Genomic DNA, 13,150 nt, shown 5'->3' on the forward strand with positions numbered 1-13,150 from the left:
CTCGGCCCAAAATATGCAGACAGGATTCTGCTTTTCTTTCATGCGTAAATTAACAATGTCCTTTGCCATCTGCAGGGGAGGATCCAGGAGGGAACAGCTCAGCTTTCAGGGCTTTGCCACCCCACTCCTGCAAAAGGGTGGCCAAACTCACATCCAGCAGCACTCCGTTAAACACAAGTTAGACCCAGCCCCAACACCCTTGACTGCTCCGCAAAGTGACTTCAAAGTTCAAGAAATGAGTTTTCCCTTTTGCGCTCCGGTTTTTTAAAAAGAAATCATCCCTGCTGGGACAGGAACCGTGTGGGATACAGGGCTGATACCACACGCATTACACACCTCGCCAGACATCTATCACAGAAGGGCTGGCCGAGGCTTTGAAGGCAGCTGACGGCTCCCAGCTGGCTGGGGGCTCGCTTGCATGGCCTCTGTGGCTTGTTACTGGGAATAAGGTGAAAAAGCTGGGCTCAAAGGTTGCCCACAATGACCAAGAGAGAAAAAATTCCTCCTGCCACTCCTGTGCTAATCAAAGGGGTGTGGGGAGGAAGTTTCGATCGCTTGTGTCCCACATTGCCAAACAGAAAAACATATATATATATATACACACATATATATTAATTACACAGCCAATTCCTGTATTAAGGAAGAAGCCTCCATGCTATCAGTCTTGAAATTAATCTTGCCTTTGGTATATGGAAACCAAGCCAGACAGTCGAAGCTCCCTTGAAACGTCTTTCAAACACACCTGAACTGTTTACTCCGAGCTTTTACTGCTGGCAGTACCTGGGACATCGCCTGAGAGATTTCCTACAGTTTGTGATCTTAGCAGGTCAAAGTTTCCAAAGGTGGGGAGAAGAGAGGCAATCCCTTCCCTGACTGTACGAAAGGTATGTGCCTCTGAGCTACTAATTTAGAACCAATGAATCAGAAATAAGTAACATAAAAACCATCTAACGTTTGTGTTTACAGAGCACCTCCTCTAAGCAGACAAAAGCGTGTGTCAACAGGGAAACGGCCACGGAGAGCCTGCGTGGCAAGCGGCTCGGCGTATTTAAACAGCTTTTGCAAAGATGTTAACATGTTGCTAGGGAAGCAAGAGCCCGGCACGCATACAGGTGCCCTCCTGCACCGAGACCCGCCATCCGTACAATGGGAAAACGGAGCTGCCCCTGCGCTCGCAGCTTTTTGTTTTCATCTTTGCAGCTTAAAAAAGGCAGTTCGTCCAGCAGCTGATTAATGGTCCTTCTGCAGAAACTGCATTTTGTGCATATTTAAAAATCTTGCGGTAGATAACACTTTGAACTAAAACATAATAGGTTCATTTTTTTTTCCTGATAGCATCTGGCATCCACAAGTTTTAAAACCTCGTTTTTTAAAAGATCCTTTTCTAGCTCGAACAAAGGTGACCAGGCGCGCGTGTGCGTGCATTGCCCTGCGCACATGTGGCTGGTGGATGCTGTGGGCACATCGCTAGAGCAGCTCTCGGCCACACCGACACGTCTCAGACCACGGGCAGAGACATCCCAGTCCGGCACCAAGAGGACCTCCTGGGTTGAGAGTAAACTGAAAGGCTACAAAAGGGCTACAAAGATGAGGAGGGGACTGGAGCATCTCTCCTAAGAGGAAACGCTGAGGGAGCTGGGCTTGTTCAGCCTGAAGAAGAGAAGGCTGAGAGGGGACCTTAGAAATGCTTACAAATATCTGAAGGGTGGGTGTCAGGAGGATGGGGCCAGACTCTTTTCAGTGGTGCCCAGTGACAGGACAAGGGGCAACGGGCACAAACTGAAGCTTAGGAAGTTCCAGCTGAACATGAGGAAGAATTTCTTCACTCTGAGGGTGATGGAGCGCTGGAACAGGCTGCCCAGGGAGGTTGTGGAGTCTCCTTCTCTGGAGATATTCAAGACACGCCTGGACGAGGTCCTGTGCAGCCTGCTCTGGGTGACCCTGCTTCGGCAGGGGCTTGGACTGGATGACCCACAGAGGTCCCTTCCAACCCCTAACAGTCTGTAAATACCCAGCACAGTTCCCTCTGCCACGGGGTAAGATCCCTGGGGAAATCAACGTCGTTCCATGCCTGTGAACCATTCCCCACATCGTCTCATCCCCTGAGCCCTCCAGTGGGTGTGATACAAGCCTGGGTTACATTAAGCCCATTGCTCAAAGGACCAGAAACGATGGCTCCTGTGGGCACACAGCAACTACACCACAGAAAGGGTGAAAAATTCAGGGAACAAGTGGCACTGTCATATATTGTAGCTACCCGGAATATATCGATCCATGTACTGATCTCCACAAATCCCCCAATTCCTCCACATGGGTGGGTATACAGTCATATCTACCAGTCTCAGAGTACCAGTAAGCTTCCACCAGCCCCATTTGCGGATATGGTAAGGATGATAGACAAAGTCCTGTGATCCCTCTAGGCTGCTCCTCCTTGGGGGGGGAGGGGGGGGGGTAGGGGGGGGGGGTGTCTTCTCTCTCTAGAAGAGGCAAGGGAGGGAGTTGAGTTTTCCCAAAACCCAAGTAACTGCTTGGTACGGGAGTCTCGCTCAGCTCTCGCTTTGAATCATGCTGACAAATAAACATGAAAGTGAAAATGGTATTGTGAGATAGTTATGCAAGAGCGGGCGGATCCCAGGACTGAGCCATTGTTCCAAACGTTTAATTAACATTATGAAAGCTGATTAAAGGAAAATCTTTAACCTCCAGGGAAATCCCATTTTCCCTCAATTCCCATAGCTCTGCAATTTTCACAATGTAAGAAGGAAAGTGTCATTTCAAGGCATGATTCGTATCAGCTACAACCTGATCTTTGCCACAGCCGTGTCCTGCAGTTTAAATAATCACTACCAGACGGGGACACTTCTGAGGCAGCATTTTTCCACGTTATACCCTGACCTGAATTGCCATCATAATTTCTAGACTTTGTGTCATCCTGGCACGATGACAAGTGTTCACCCACGCTCAAGAACTAAAACTCTGTTCACAAGGACAGCGATACCTTCCCAGACGCAGCATCTCAGATACAAAGTGCGAATGACACGCCACGGTCCGGCTTTGTAACAGCAGGGGCTGTTTGCTTTGGTCACTGCAGTGAATTCCTTTGAAGGCAGGAGACCGAAGCTCCATCTCCAGTGACACCTTGAGCACCTAACCTTGAGAAAATCACTTACCCTTTCTCTTTTTTCAGAGGTGGGGATAAAGGCAGCGCTACCTCTCTCAGGGGGCATTGCAAACATTAATGAATGTAACCAGGCACTGGAGATGTTTAGGTGGTAAGCACTATTGCAAAGTTATATTAGTAGAGAGATTTGTTTTCGGCTGCAGCAGGTTTGTGAGCAAGCACAGCCCCCCCAATATTCAGCTGTGTACGGGTTGCATATTGCCTCTCTGCTCTCCTAGGCCTATTTTAATTATACAGCATGGCCAGCCTGTCAGAGACCTAATCCCAGGATCTAATCTTGGAGGCAGTGGACAGCTGACTGTCCGTGCTCTGCGCTCAGCTGCGCTGCGGGCGATGCAACCGGTGGGGAGGGAGGACCCGTATCCCGAGCCCAGCTAAGCAGGGACCTGCCCCGGGGACAGCCAGCGCCCTGCCCGCCCTGCCTGGGCCAGGCACCCCAAGCTCACCAGCCTCTCTGACAGCGATGGCACGGGCAGAGCCCACAGCCCTGGACCCTCCCTTGGTTAACCAGGGCCTGGGTGGGGATGCACCTACAGACACCCAGGTCTGATTCTTGACAATACACACGGCTTCGGTCCTTCCCAAGCTTGTATAAATACATACACAGATAAATACAGCCCCTGGCAGCAACAGCAACCTCCTATGCAGATCATCAGTAGTTCTTCCCATCCGTAGAGCTTGTAGGACGTAAGACATCACAGAACTTCAGAGACCATTCCGAAAAGGGGAAAGATTATCTTTTACCACCGTTGCCTGCATTTGTCTGGTGCAAAAACCATTTTAATTATGATATAACAGGATCATCCTCACTACTCTGACTACGAAGAACAGGCGCTGCTTTTGTGCACACAGAGACATCAATAAAGTAGAAGCTTTATTTAGAGGATGAAATTTCTCCTTCAAAAAGTGCTAGAGATAAACCAAAGGAATATTAATGCAACATCGTGAATACCAAATGCCTGAAATTCTGGCTCAATAAAAAGCAGACAGCTGGGTATTCTGATAAAAATGAGCCTTTATTTTTTAATTCTTTCTTTCATTACCTGGATTCTGTGTTTGTCAGAGCAACAAAATATAGTTTCTTTGATGCGCGGCAAACCTGAAAACAATGCTGCAAGTAGCACAACACAAGAACTCCCACAAAAAAGGGAAAGCTATAAAATTTGAGAGGCGATGAGGCTTTCAGAAGTGCCAGTTTCCCAGTGCAATGGCTGGAAGGGTGGCCTGGCCTGGCGGCAGTTCAATCATTCTGTAACGCAGGACAAATACTCTCAACATCCTGAGAAAGAAGGCGGGGGGGGGGGGGGGGGGGGGGGGGGGGGGGCGGCGGGGGAGGCGGAAGGGGGGCACGGCTCCCTTGCTTTCCCTCCTCCTGCTATTCTTTCTCCTCCCTGCCCCCACCCCTTGGATTTTCAATAGCTCTTTAGTGTTTCCATCAAAGGCTTTTACCATTCATCCTCCCTTCTGATGCCTGCCTTCCACCTGTCTATCCATCACAGCCCTAACCCAGGTCCTTTCCCCCCCCCCCCCCCCCCTTTGCTATTTTTCACGCGGTGGGATTTGTTTATAAGCTTCTGTATTACCTAAGCTTGAGGGGAGGAGGCTGCTGGGAGGAAAGTGAGAAAGCAGGATTAAGGAGTAATAATTCAGCTCCATTGCATTTCCATCTGAACGGTCATAAAATGTGCAAATCCTGCTCCTGGGAATTTCACGTCAGATGCCTTCCCTGCCACTGCCCTTCCTCTGCCCCCTCTCTCTCACCCTCTCACGCAAAAATAAGCATCAGGAAAGATGTTTCTGACTCCACGGACACCAAAGCCACGATGACGAGTGCGCCGGCAGGGAGAGGGCTCCTGGCAGCATCTGTGGACACCTCGGCGGTGGCTGTGATCTACAGACCACAGGGTGGGAGGCAGCAGGGACTGAACCCGGCAGGATGACAGGAGTATGTGGGGAAAGGCCGCTTAATATGACAGCTCTCAACACCCCCAGCTATAATTAATTAGCCTGGGTAAAAAATAAAAATAAGGTAACTTTCCAAGCTTGTTCGCTCTGTAAGAAAATGATACAGAAATGATATGTGATTCAGACCCCATCAGCTCAAAGAGTTTCTGCTATCTTCTTTTTAGCTCATCTACCATCACAAGGCACCAAAATAGACACGGGCTGGCTTTCTAGATCCCAGAGATCCACCAGCAATCCATCTTTGATCAAACTGCAAGACAGAAGAAGGACCACTGCCATGTACAGGTTAATGAAGCTTTGCCACTGATTCAAGAAGAGGTCAACACAGCTGGATGTGGCCTCTGTGCACCCTTGCTACCCAAGCAAACATATTCAGAACAGCAAGCAGTGCTAAAAAAGCGTGTCCCTTAACCTGTTCCCAACCCTAAGGAGCCCACAAACCTTTTCTTGGTGGACCTTCATGTCATGTCTGCTGAACCTGGCAACTGCTGGCAACTTTCTTCCACTTATGGACACATCTTGGAGACACTGAGGATCACCCAACAGGTAGCACATGTCAAAATCAGTTCCTTTGATTGATAGTTATTTATTATTTTTAAATAAAATTAGAAGAGATTGAATTGGTTGCCCATCAGCAGCTCAGTTCTTTGTTTGGCAACTTCTTGGACAGTTTGACCATACATATGACAACACAAAATAAATTTCACTTGCTTGCAGTAGCAGCTTGCTATAACCTCAGTCCGTCAACGATTTATAGTTCTAGCAGCAGTGGGATATATGAAATGAGAAGCCCTTTCATCCTTAAACTGCTCTGCAGTCTGGTCGAGATGATGAAAGTCATTGTTTCTAAGGCCAGAGGACAGCAGGAGTTCATTCAGCCGGTTTGGCTGTGCTGGGAGGAGGCGTGCAAATTGGGTCCAAAGACGAGAGGAGGCCCAGTGAAACAGCAGCCCTTGGTTTTGCAGAACAGTCAAAAAGAAATCCTTAATGGTGTTAGCCTTGCTTTGCAGGCTGGAGGGGAGCAGTACTTCCATCAACTAAATGATCTCAGCGCTTTGGCTTCCCTGAGGGCACTGCAACAGGACAGACGGCAATCCCTCACCAGTTGCTCTCAGACGTTTGTGCTCTTCCCACCCACCAGCAGCCTCGAACCTGAGCATGTCTCTGGCACAGCAGGCAGTATCCTTAATCCCACCGAGGGCCAGCCCAAAGCGAAGATTAGCGGAAGAATTTGTTTTCATTAAAATCCAACCTACCATTACCATCCTATCTGATGGTGCGGGTTTCAAATGCGCATGGCCAGCTATTCTAGCAGCTCTGTTTCTGCAGGGAAAGGGCAGTTCAGCAACCTGCCTCTTCACTTTCTCATGTCTTTCTTTCTTTTAATCAACAAGTAACCAAGACAGACACAGCGAGGAATGTTAAATGCACCTCCTCCTGGAGAATTTTGCCAGCAAGGTCAATGGAAGTGGGATTTCGCCTTTATTATGTTTCTTTTGACCGTGGAACCGATCTGATTTTTCTCCCAGAGAAATTTTTTTTATGGGCCCATGGAAAAAAAAAAAAAAAAGAAAGAAAACAACAAAACAGAAAGAGACATACAAGTAAACACCAATACGTGCAGGAAAAATACAAACCTTAGCACCATGCACTCCCCTCATTATTAGACAAAGGTTGGGAAGGGTTCACAAGTGTAAAACGCTCATGTGAGTTATGAGATTACTGCTCAGTTTTCTTTCAAGTCGTGGGCTGGAAACAGATGGTGGCTGTAGCGTTTATGACGGCACAACATGTTACTGCAAGCCTAGCCATCTCTCTCTCTCTTTCCTCAAAAATGCAGCTGCAAGGAAAGTTGTGGAAAATCACATTAATAGTCTCTTCCACCACACAGTTTTCCAGCCCTTCATCCCTGGCCAGCACATGGACAGAGCCATCTTGTATCCCAGTAAGAATACTCTTCTAATCCCTGTCCTGAACAGTTACCACTGACTGGCTTATTTAACAGCTAGTTAAAATGTGGGGTTTGTTAGCATCGTAAAAAAGCCTCCAGAAAGGAGATCCTTAAGGTCAGAGCAGATGCCATGTGATCCCAAGCACTCCATAAGGGAAACACTCAGAAAGAAGCAATCAGACTGTCCTTCAGCTGTTTATTATTTAAACATTCAGTTCAGGCCAAGCAGGTTGATTTATAGAGAAACAGGCAGACAGATACAACATTTGCAAAGGCATCTTTGTGACTTCAGAGTCCAAATGTCACTTTCAAGCATGAGTAGAAACTTTCACAAGGGCAAATGTCTTTTGATTTTCAATAAGACAGCCTTCCAGCAACCACAAGTTCAGAAGTATCTGGGTGCCTAAAGACACAAAGAACAACTAACCCAATATTTAAATATCTTGCCTGTACTGAAGAAAAAAATGCTCAAGCTTCATCACCCATGTGCTTCAGTCCTGGTGGAAACACCTTGCCACCTCAACTATGTTCAAACACACAGCAAAGCCAGCCTCACAGTCTGAGTGAAATACAAGAAGAGCCGACAAGCGGACGTATTCCCCCGTGGTGGAGAACAGCAAGGTAACCAGCATGCATGCAATACCCTGCATGTGACAGAGGTGCACTCAGCACCGGCTGGTGCTAACTTGGTGTCAGCACATCTGGACTTGAAACCATGAGCTGAGCCCAGGGCGCAACCTTTCAACTGTCTAGTCACCATTGAGGGGCCTGCTTACACCAGGGAACTCTTTAAATAGTAGAACACTGTTACTTGTCATCCGTGGGATGTCTGGGTGCTTTACAAATATGAATTATTTCTGTTTCACAACACTTCTGAGAGCATCAACTCACTAACAGTAAAGCCAACAGGCTGGGATTCAGGCCCTTGTCCAAAATCAGGATTTTAGGATTACTTCTTCAGCTGAGTTAATTAAGAGTCCGTCAAATGTTAATTTTCCAGACAAGTGTCACCGGTAAATGTGAGTATCCATTTTGCTATCTCGCTTTGCTGGTCTCACTACCTGATTGAGAACATCAGCACCAACTTGACCGTGCTCATCCTTAGTCATTCAAATATGCTCCTGCTGCCTGCCCTGCAGCAAGATATATGCAACGCAGTGTTTTGGCCTCCCAGGGTGCAGAACAGAACAACTGAAAACAAGACAGTCTTTTACCATTCCCTTTATCACTTCTCACAGCTAGGCCAGGAAGTTGCTACAGAAACTCAGCAGTGTACACACCTGAAACTTTAAAAAGCCTTTTCCCAGAGGCAGAATCTTTCCACACGATATGACCATACACATCCACTGCGTAACTACTGCAACTGCAAAAGCCCTGAGATCTTTCCTCTAAGATACAGAAGGTGCCATATTTTTTTTTTCTTTTGGAAACGTCATCCTGCAGAATTCATTAGTATCCTATGCAACAATGTACTTCCTGTAAGTAATGAGCTATAAAGTGTATTAGAAGTTTCCACTTCTGGTTTTATCTTTTCCTGATCTAGCTTGAAAATTCTTTTGAAGTTGCTCAAAGTCTTCTTCATGTATGCTTGTTTTAGGAAATACCAGATCATTATTGGCAAACTTCTCCTTAATTAAGTGAGATAAAGGAATCAAGATGATATGATCTGCTTAATTTCCCACCTTTTTAAGGTACTATTTTAAGATTTCTTTTCACTTGCCTTAGAAAAGAAACCTGCTGAAGAAAGTAAAGAAGGAAGAGACCTTAGAGGCTCAGAGAGGGCAGTCATTGCTATGGACTTTCTAGTGGAGCTGAGCTTGCTGGTAGAAAGCCACCGAATACTTCAAGCTTTCCCTCAACACTATGGAATAGTTCATGGAAAGACTGCAGACCGCTTCTGAAACTAGCATCACTCCAGGCAATGGATAAGAGGAAAAGACTAAGCTTACGCTGTGTTGGCATGGCAGGCTCTTCAGGGCCTCAGCTTAGCAAGCCAACTCAGATCATGCCTAACTTTAAGCCCAAGTAACTTCAAAGAAATATCTCACATGCCTCAAGTTCAGCTTTGCACTGACTCTCTTGCTGAATCACAACTTGGGGGAATGCAGGGAGCTAATGGGAAACATTTGCACTTGCTAACCCCAGCTGCAAGGTCTCAAAACCCCCATTAGATGTGCAGACACAGCTTAACCCTTCTGGACTGGCCAGCAGGCTCTTCACAACAAATGGATACAAGCTGTTCGGCAAGTTCTTCTGAAGCACATGTAAGAGAAACAGCTATCCCTGAATAAATAGTGACTATTTGATTTAAAAGCAGCATTTGTGGCAATCAGTGAAGTACACAAGCTGAGCATTAACCTGCAGAGTTCATACACGGCCTGTTAAAGAAACCACTCTACCTGTCATAAACTGCTTCTGTCGCGTTTGCTGCGGAAATCCACTGCAGTCATGGGAGAATTCAGACCCTGAAGATGTATTTGAGTAGCTTCCTGGCTCCAAGGAGACCTCTGAGCAGCTTCGTTTACTGTGGATAAATTTAGACCAAGAAGGGTCTTCACTCCCAAGGGTATGAGCCCAGAGCCCCCAGTCTGCATGGGAATCTTGGTGCCATGTAGATACCAGGTCTCCTCAATCACATCATGCAGCGTGAGACCCTCCCCTCCAGGAGGTACATGTAGGCATAGGGGAAACATCAGCCCCCAAGGCATGTGGTAAAGGGAGTAACCGCAGTGCTTGGTGGCAGCCAGGGAGGATGAGTCTTTAGGCAGGACTCTTTGAGCACCAGGAGGCATATCTTGACTTCCCTGAAGTGCGGGAGCATCTCACCCTCCTCTCTGGCCCCACACAGCAGGCACAACTGGGCAAAAGGCTCCAGCAGAACAGGGCCCATAGCAGAAAACCTGGCCTCTTGAAACTTCCCTGGACTTCAGCTTAAACCAGCACCACCTTTATACAGAAAAGACATGTAAAACCAGAGTGCTAAGGAAAAGGTGAAGCCTGGCTGGAGCAAGGAGGACATCCCTGGGCCAAAATTAGCCTCTCTGTGGAACGCAGACAGAGGGGGTTTGGAGCCAACTAAGGTTTACTGAAAGTCTTACAAATATGAGTTAAAACTGGATGCCCAAATCCCTTAGACTGCTGAAAAAATTCACAGCCAGGGACGTCCAGCAATTCTGGAGGGCTCTTCATAATTCACTGAGGTCTGCAAGTTTGAGTTCATACCCAAAGGGAGCTCAGCCCGCGCAGCACTTCACCCACAGGCCCTCTGTGAACAGGCTTCTTTCTCGTGGTCAGACAGGGGATATCTTGAATTTATGTCTTGCCTCTTCCCTTGTGAGCAAACAAAACAATTTCTATGAGTAATTCTACCCACTAACTGCCAAGGAAAAGTCTGGTAACAAACGGTTTGCATTTTTGACAGGTCAGAGGCTTCCCTAAACAAAGTTGCTGGTTTATGTTTTCTAACAGCACATGTTCACATCCGGGGACCTCGGCAAATACCAGTGTGGACGAGTCTCTGTGGGAAATTGCTTTTCCAGATATTCTTGCTTTAACTGCTCCAGGAAATGAGTCTATTTTTACAATACTAAACAGCAAAATATGAAACCTTTATCTGCTTCGTGGCAAGAGTTTCGGGGCAATTCTCAGGTAACTGTCACCTCCAGTGAAGTCAACAGAGTTGTATCTATTTATGCAAGCCAGTCATCTGGCCAATCATGTAATTGGTTGATCAGTTACTAGAACACAGAGCTACCACTGGCCTAAGGAGTGTCCCATTTTCATACGTCTCAAAGTTCATCCAAGCCCTGATGCATTGATAAGTGAAGTATTCAAGTATTATGGTCTGTAAAGATGATCATTAACTGCTGAAATATTTGAGCATGAGCATTTTCTATGAACACTTTTGTCACTGAATGATCATTCTATGTAGTATATTTTCTGGGGGTTTTTTTCACCTGTTGAGTAAACCTGAGTGGGATTTTCAGAAGTGTTTAAAATGCTTTTCTTCTACTTATTTGTAATTGCTTTCAAGAATCAAGATGTTTTCAAAATGCCCAGGGGATTCCAAGCTCCATGGGCTCAACTGCATCTCTGGGTGCTTCTGGTTTTTGCATACCCAATCTTCACAGCTGCTCTCAAAGATAGACAGTAAAACCAGTTGCTTTCATTATGCAAGATCGAAGACAGTACGTAGAGGCCAAAACACCAGTCTGAGGTTGGGAAGATGAGTGTGCAACATTTGTTACAAATTTGGCTCCGTATTTCCCTGTTTGAGGGACTGCTCCAGGCTTCTGATGTGGATTTTTCTGTTGGAGAACACAACTTGTGTATTTTCTTTGTGTATTTTCTTTGTGTATTTTTATCTAAGATCCTGGAAGACATTTGGCATGCAAAAGCATCAGTCCAAACAGAAAATTTTCAGATGCTAAGAACCCAAACTTGATGGCTTGCTAATGAGTCAACTATAATAATGATCGGATTCCCCTCTAGGGGAAGAAGTAACGCTGGAAGAAACCTCCAATGACAGAAACTTCCTCACCAGGATGTTGCCAGAATTTCATCTATTATGAACACAACTAAAAGGTAGCACTTCCTCAGTTTCAGGTTGTGCACTACTCGACTTTACACCTAACTGAAAAGCTCACCAAACGTCACTCAAGAGACCAGCATACGGACAACAAACTTAGAGACAATATCTAAGGAAAACAGTACCTAACCTATGACTTGTTCTTTGATTTACAACTGTGATTGCAGGCCCCACCTCACAGTCATACGCCATGATAATAGGTAGCAGTTCACCGAGAACCAGCCGTAACTTTTTACGCGTTGTAGTGATTCCGAATTACTTCAGCACATAATTCAGCCTGATTCACCCTGATGCAGCAAATAATTTGAATGACTAAAGGGACAGGTAACATTCCACAACTGAAAAATGTATGACCAACCTTTTGACCTTGTTCATTCTACTTCCTAATTCCTTTTCTTTCATAGACTAAAAATTGCCACATTTCACATAATTTTCACTCTCATTATTTTTTGTCATCTCAAAATTGTCCATTACGGATATGACTGTGAGTTCTCAAGTTATATTGTCTGAGGTACCCAAAGAAATAATCTTACTTGGGATCACTGGCATTACTAATTGCAGTCCTGAATTTACCCACACCAGGAAAGTACTTTCCCAAAAAGAACAAATATGTATTTCAAAATGGCAGCCTCCACAGGAGCAGAAGAAAGTGGAATTCTCCCAGCTGTTTTTCTAGCTGTATGTTCTAGTCTTCATCTTTGGGGCTACTTACAACATATTTCAGCGCTCTAAGAATACTAAGACCCTCATCCCACAAATGGGACCCTGTGTCAGGAAGGCACACCCTAAGAAAGAGTAATAAAGCATCAGCTCTGCTCCATGTGCCTGAGGTCAACGGGATGTTTGTCCAAAGTTAGAAGTATGCTTAGGCACTGGCTTGAAACAGGGCAAACACAGGCACCTCATTAGGGCCTGGGAAAAAAAATCAGGATCGGGCCCATGATAAAAACAGTTCCCTTGGGAAATGTTACCCACACCATAAAAGGCATGAATGACACTGAAATGAAGGGAAGTACAATGAAAATTGTCTACCGAATTTTTGTAAATTCCCATCAAATCTGAGTCTTGATTTGTTCTATGTGCGTAATTTTCACTGTAAGTCACAAAAGGTTGACTCCTTAGAGATGCAGGAAATGACTAGCTCATGATAGCATAAAAGGCTATGTAATTGCATGGGCAGATAGCTTGATTTTCATCAGTCACTACATTCTCTGACAATACGGCAGTGGTTTTTGATCATGTATCCAATGCACAATAATTAGGCAAAATCACTTACCCTTTTTTATCTTTTCAGTATTTAGCTCTAAGGGTGCAAGGATTCATTCTTGGAAAGGGAAGATGGTCGTGTGATTTAGGGCACTGGATGAGCACTCAGATCTGAGTCCTATCCCTGGTTCTGGCATAGCCTTGCTGTGTGACCTTGCACAGTCATTTCTCCATGCCTCGGTCTCGCCTAAAATGGGAT

General features: G+C 45.9%; 1 protein-coding gene across 4 annotated transcripts in view; it reads right to left on the reverse strand.

The window, feature by feature from the left end:
• Positions 1-4,507: 4,507 nt before the first annotated feature.
• PDGFA (platelet derived growth factor subunit A) overlaps positions 4,508-13,150 on the reverse strand; it is a 35,844-nt gene continuing 27,201 nt past the window's right edge. The window contains exons 6-8 of one of the 4 annotated variants that reach the window (XR_012765595.1): positions 12,962-13,138; positions 6,784-6,986; positions 4,508-6,219 (exon numbers count right to left, since the gene is read on the reverse strand). Coding sequence is in view for 3 of the 4 variants with exons in the window: in XM_075436244.1 (XP_075292359.1) it covers positions 13,005-13,138 (134 nt within the window). In the remaining variant the exon portion in view is untranslated. The other 3 variants (XM_075436244.1, XM_075436246.1, XM_075436245.1) reach the window with 3 other exon arrangements.

The sequence above is a fragment of the Opisthocomus hoazin genome, chromosome 15 (assembly GCF_030867145.1).
Source record: "Opisthocomus hoazin isolate bOpiHoa1 chromosome 15, bOpiHoa1.hap1, whole genome shotgun sequence".
In the NCBI taxonomy this organism is placed as follows: domain Eukaryota; kingdom Metazoa; phylum Chordata; class Aves; order Opisthocomiformes; family Opisthocomidae; genus Opisthocomus; species Opisthocomus hoazin.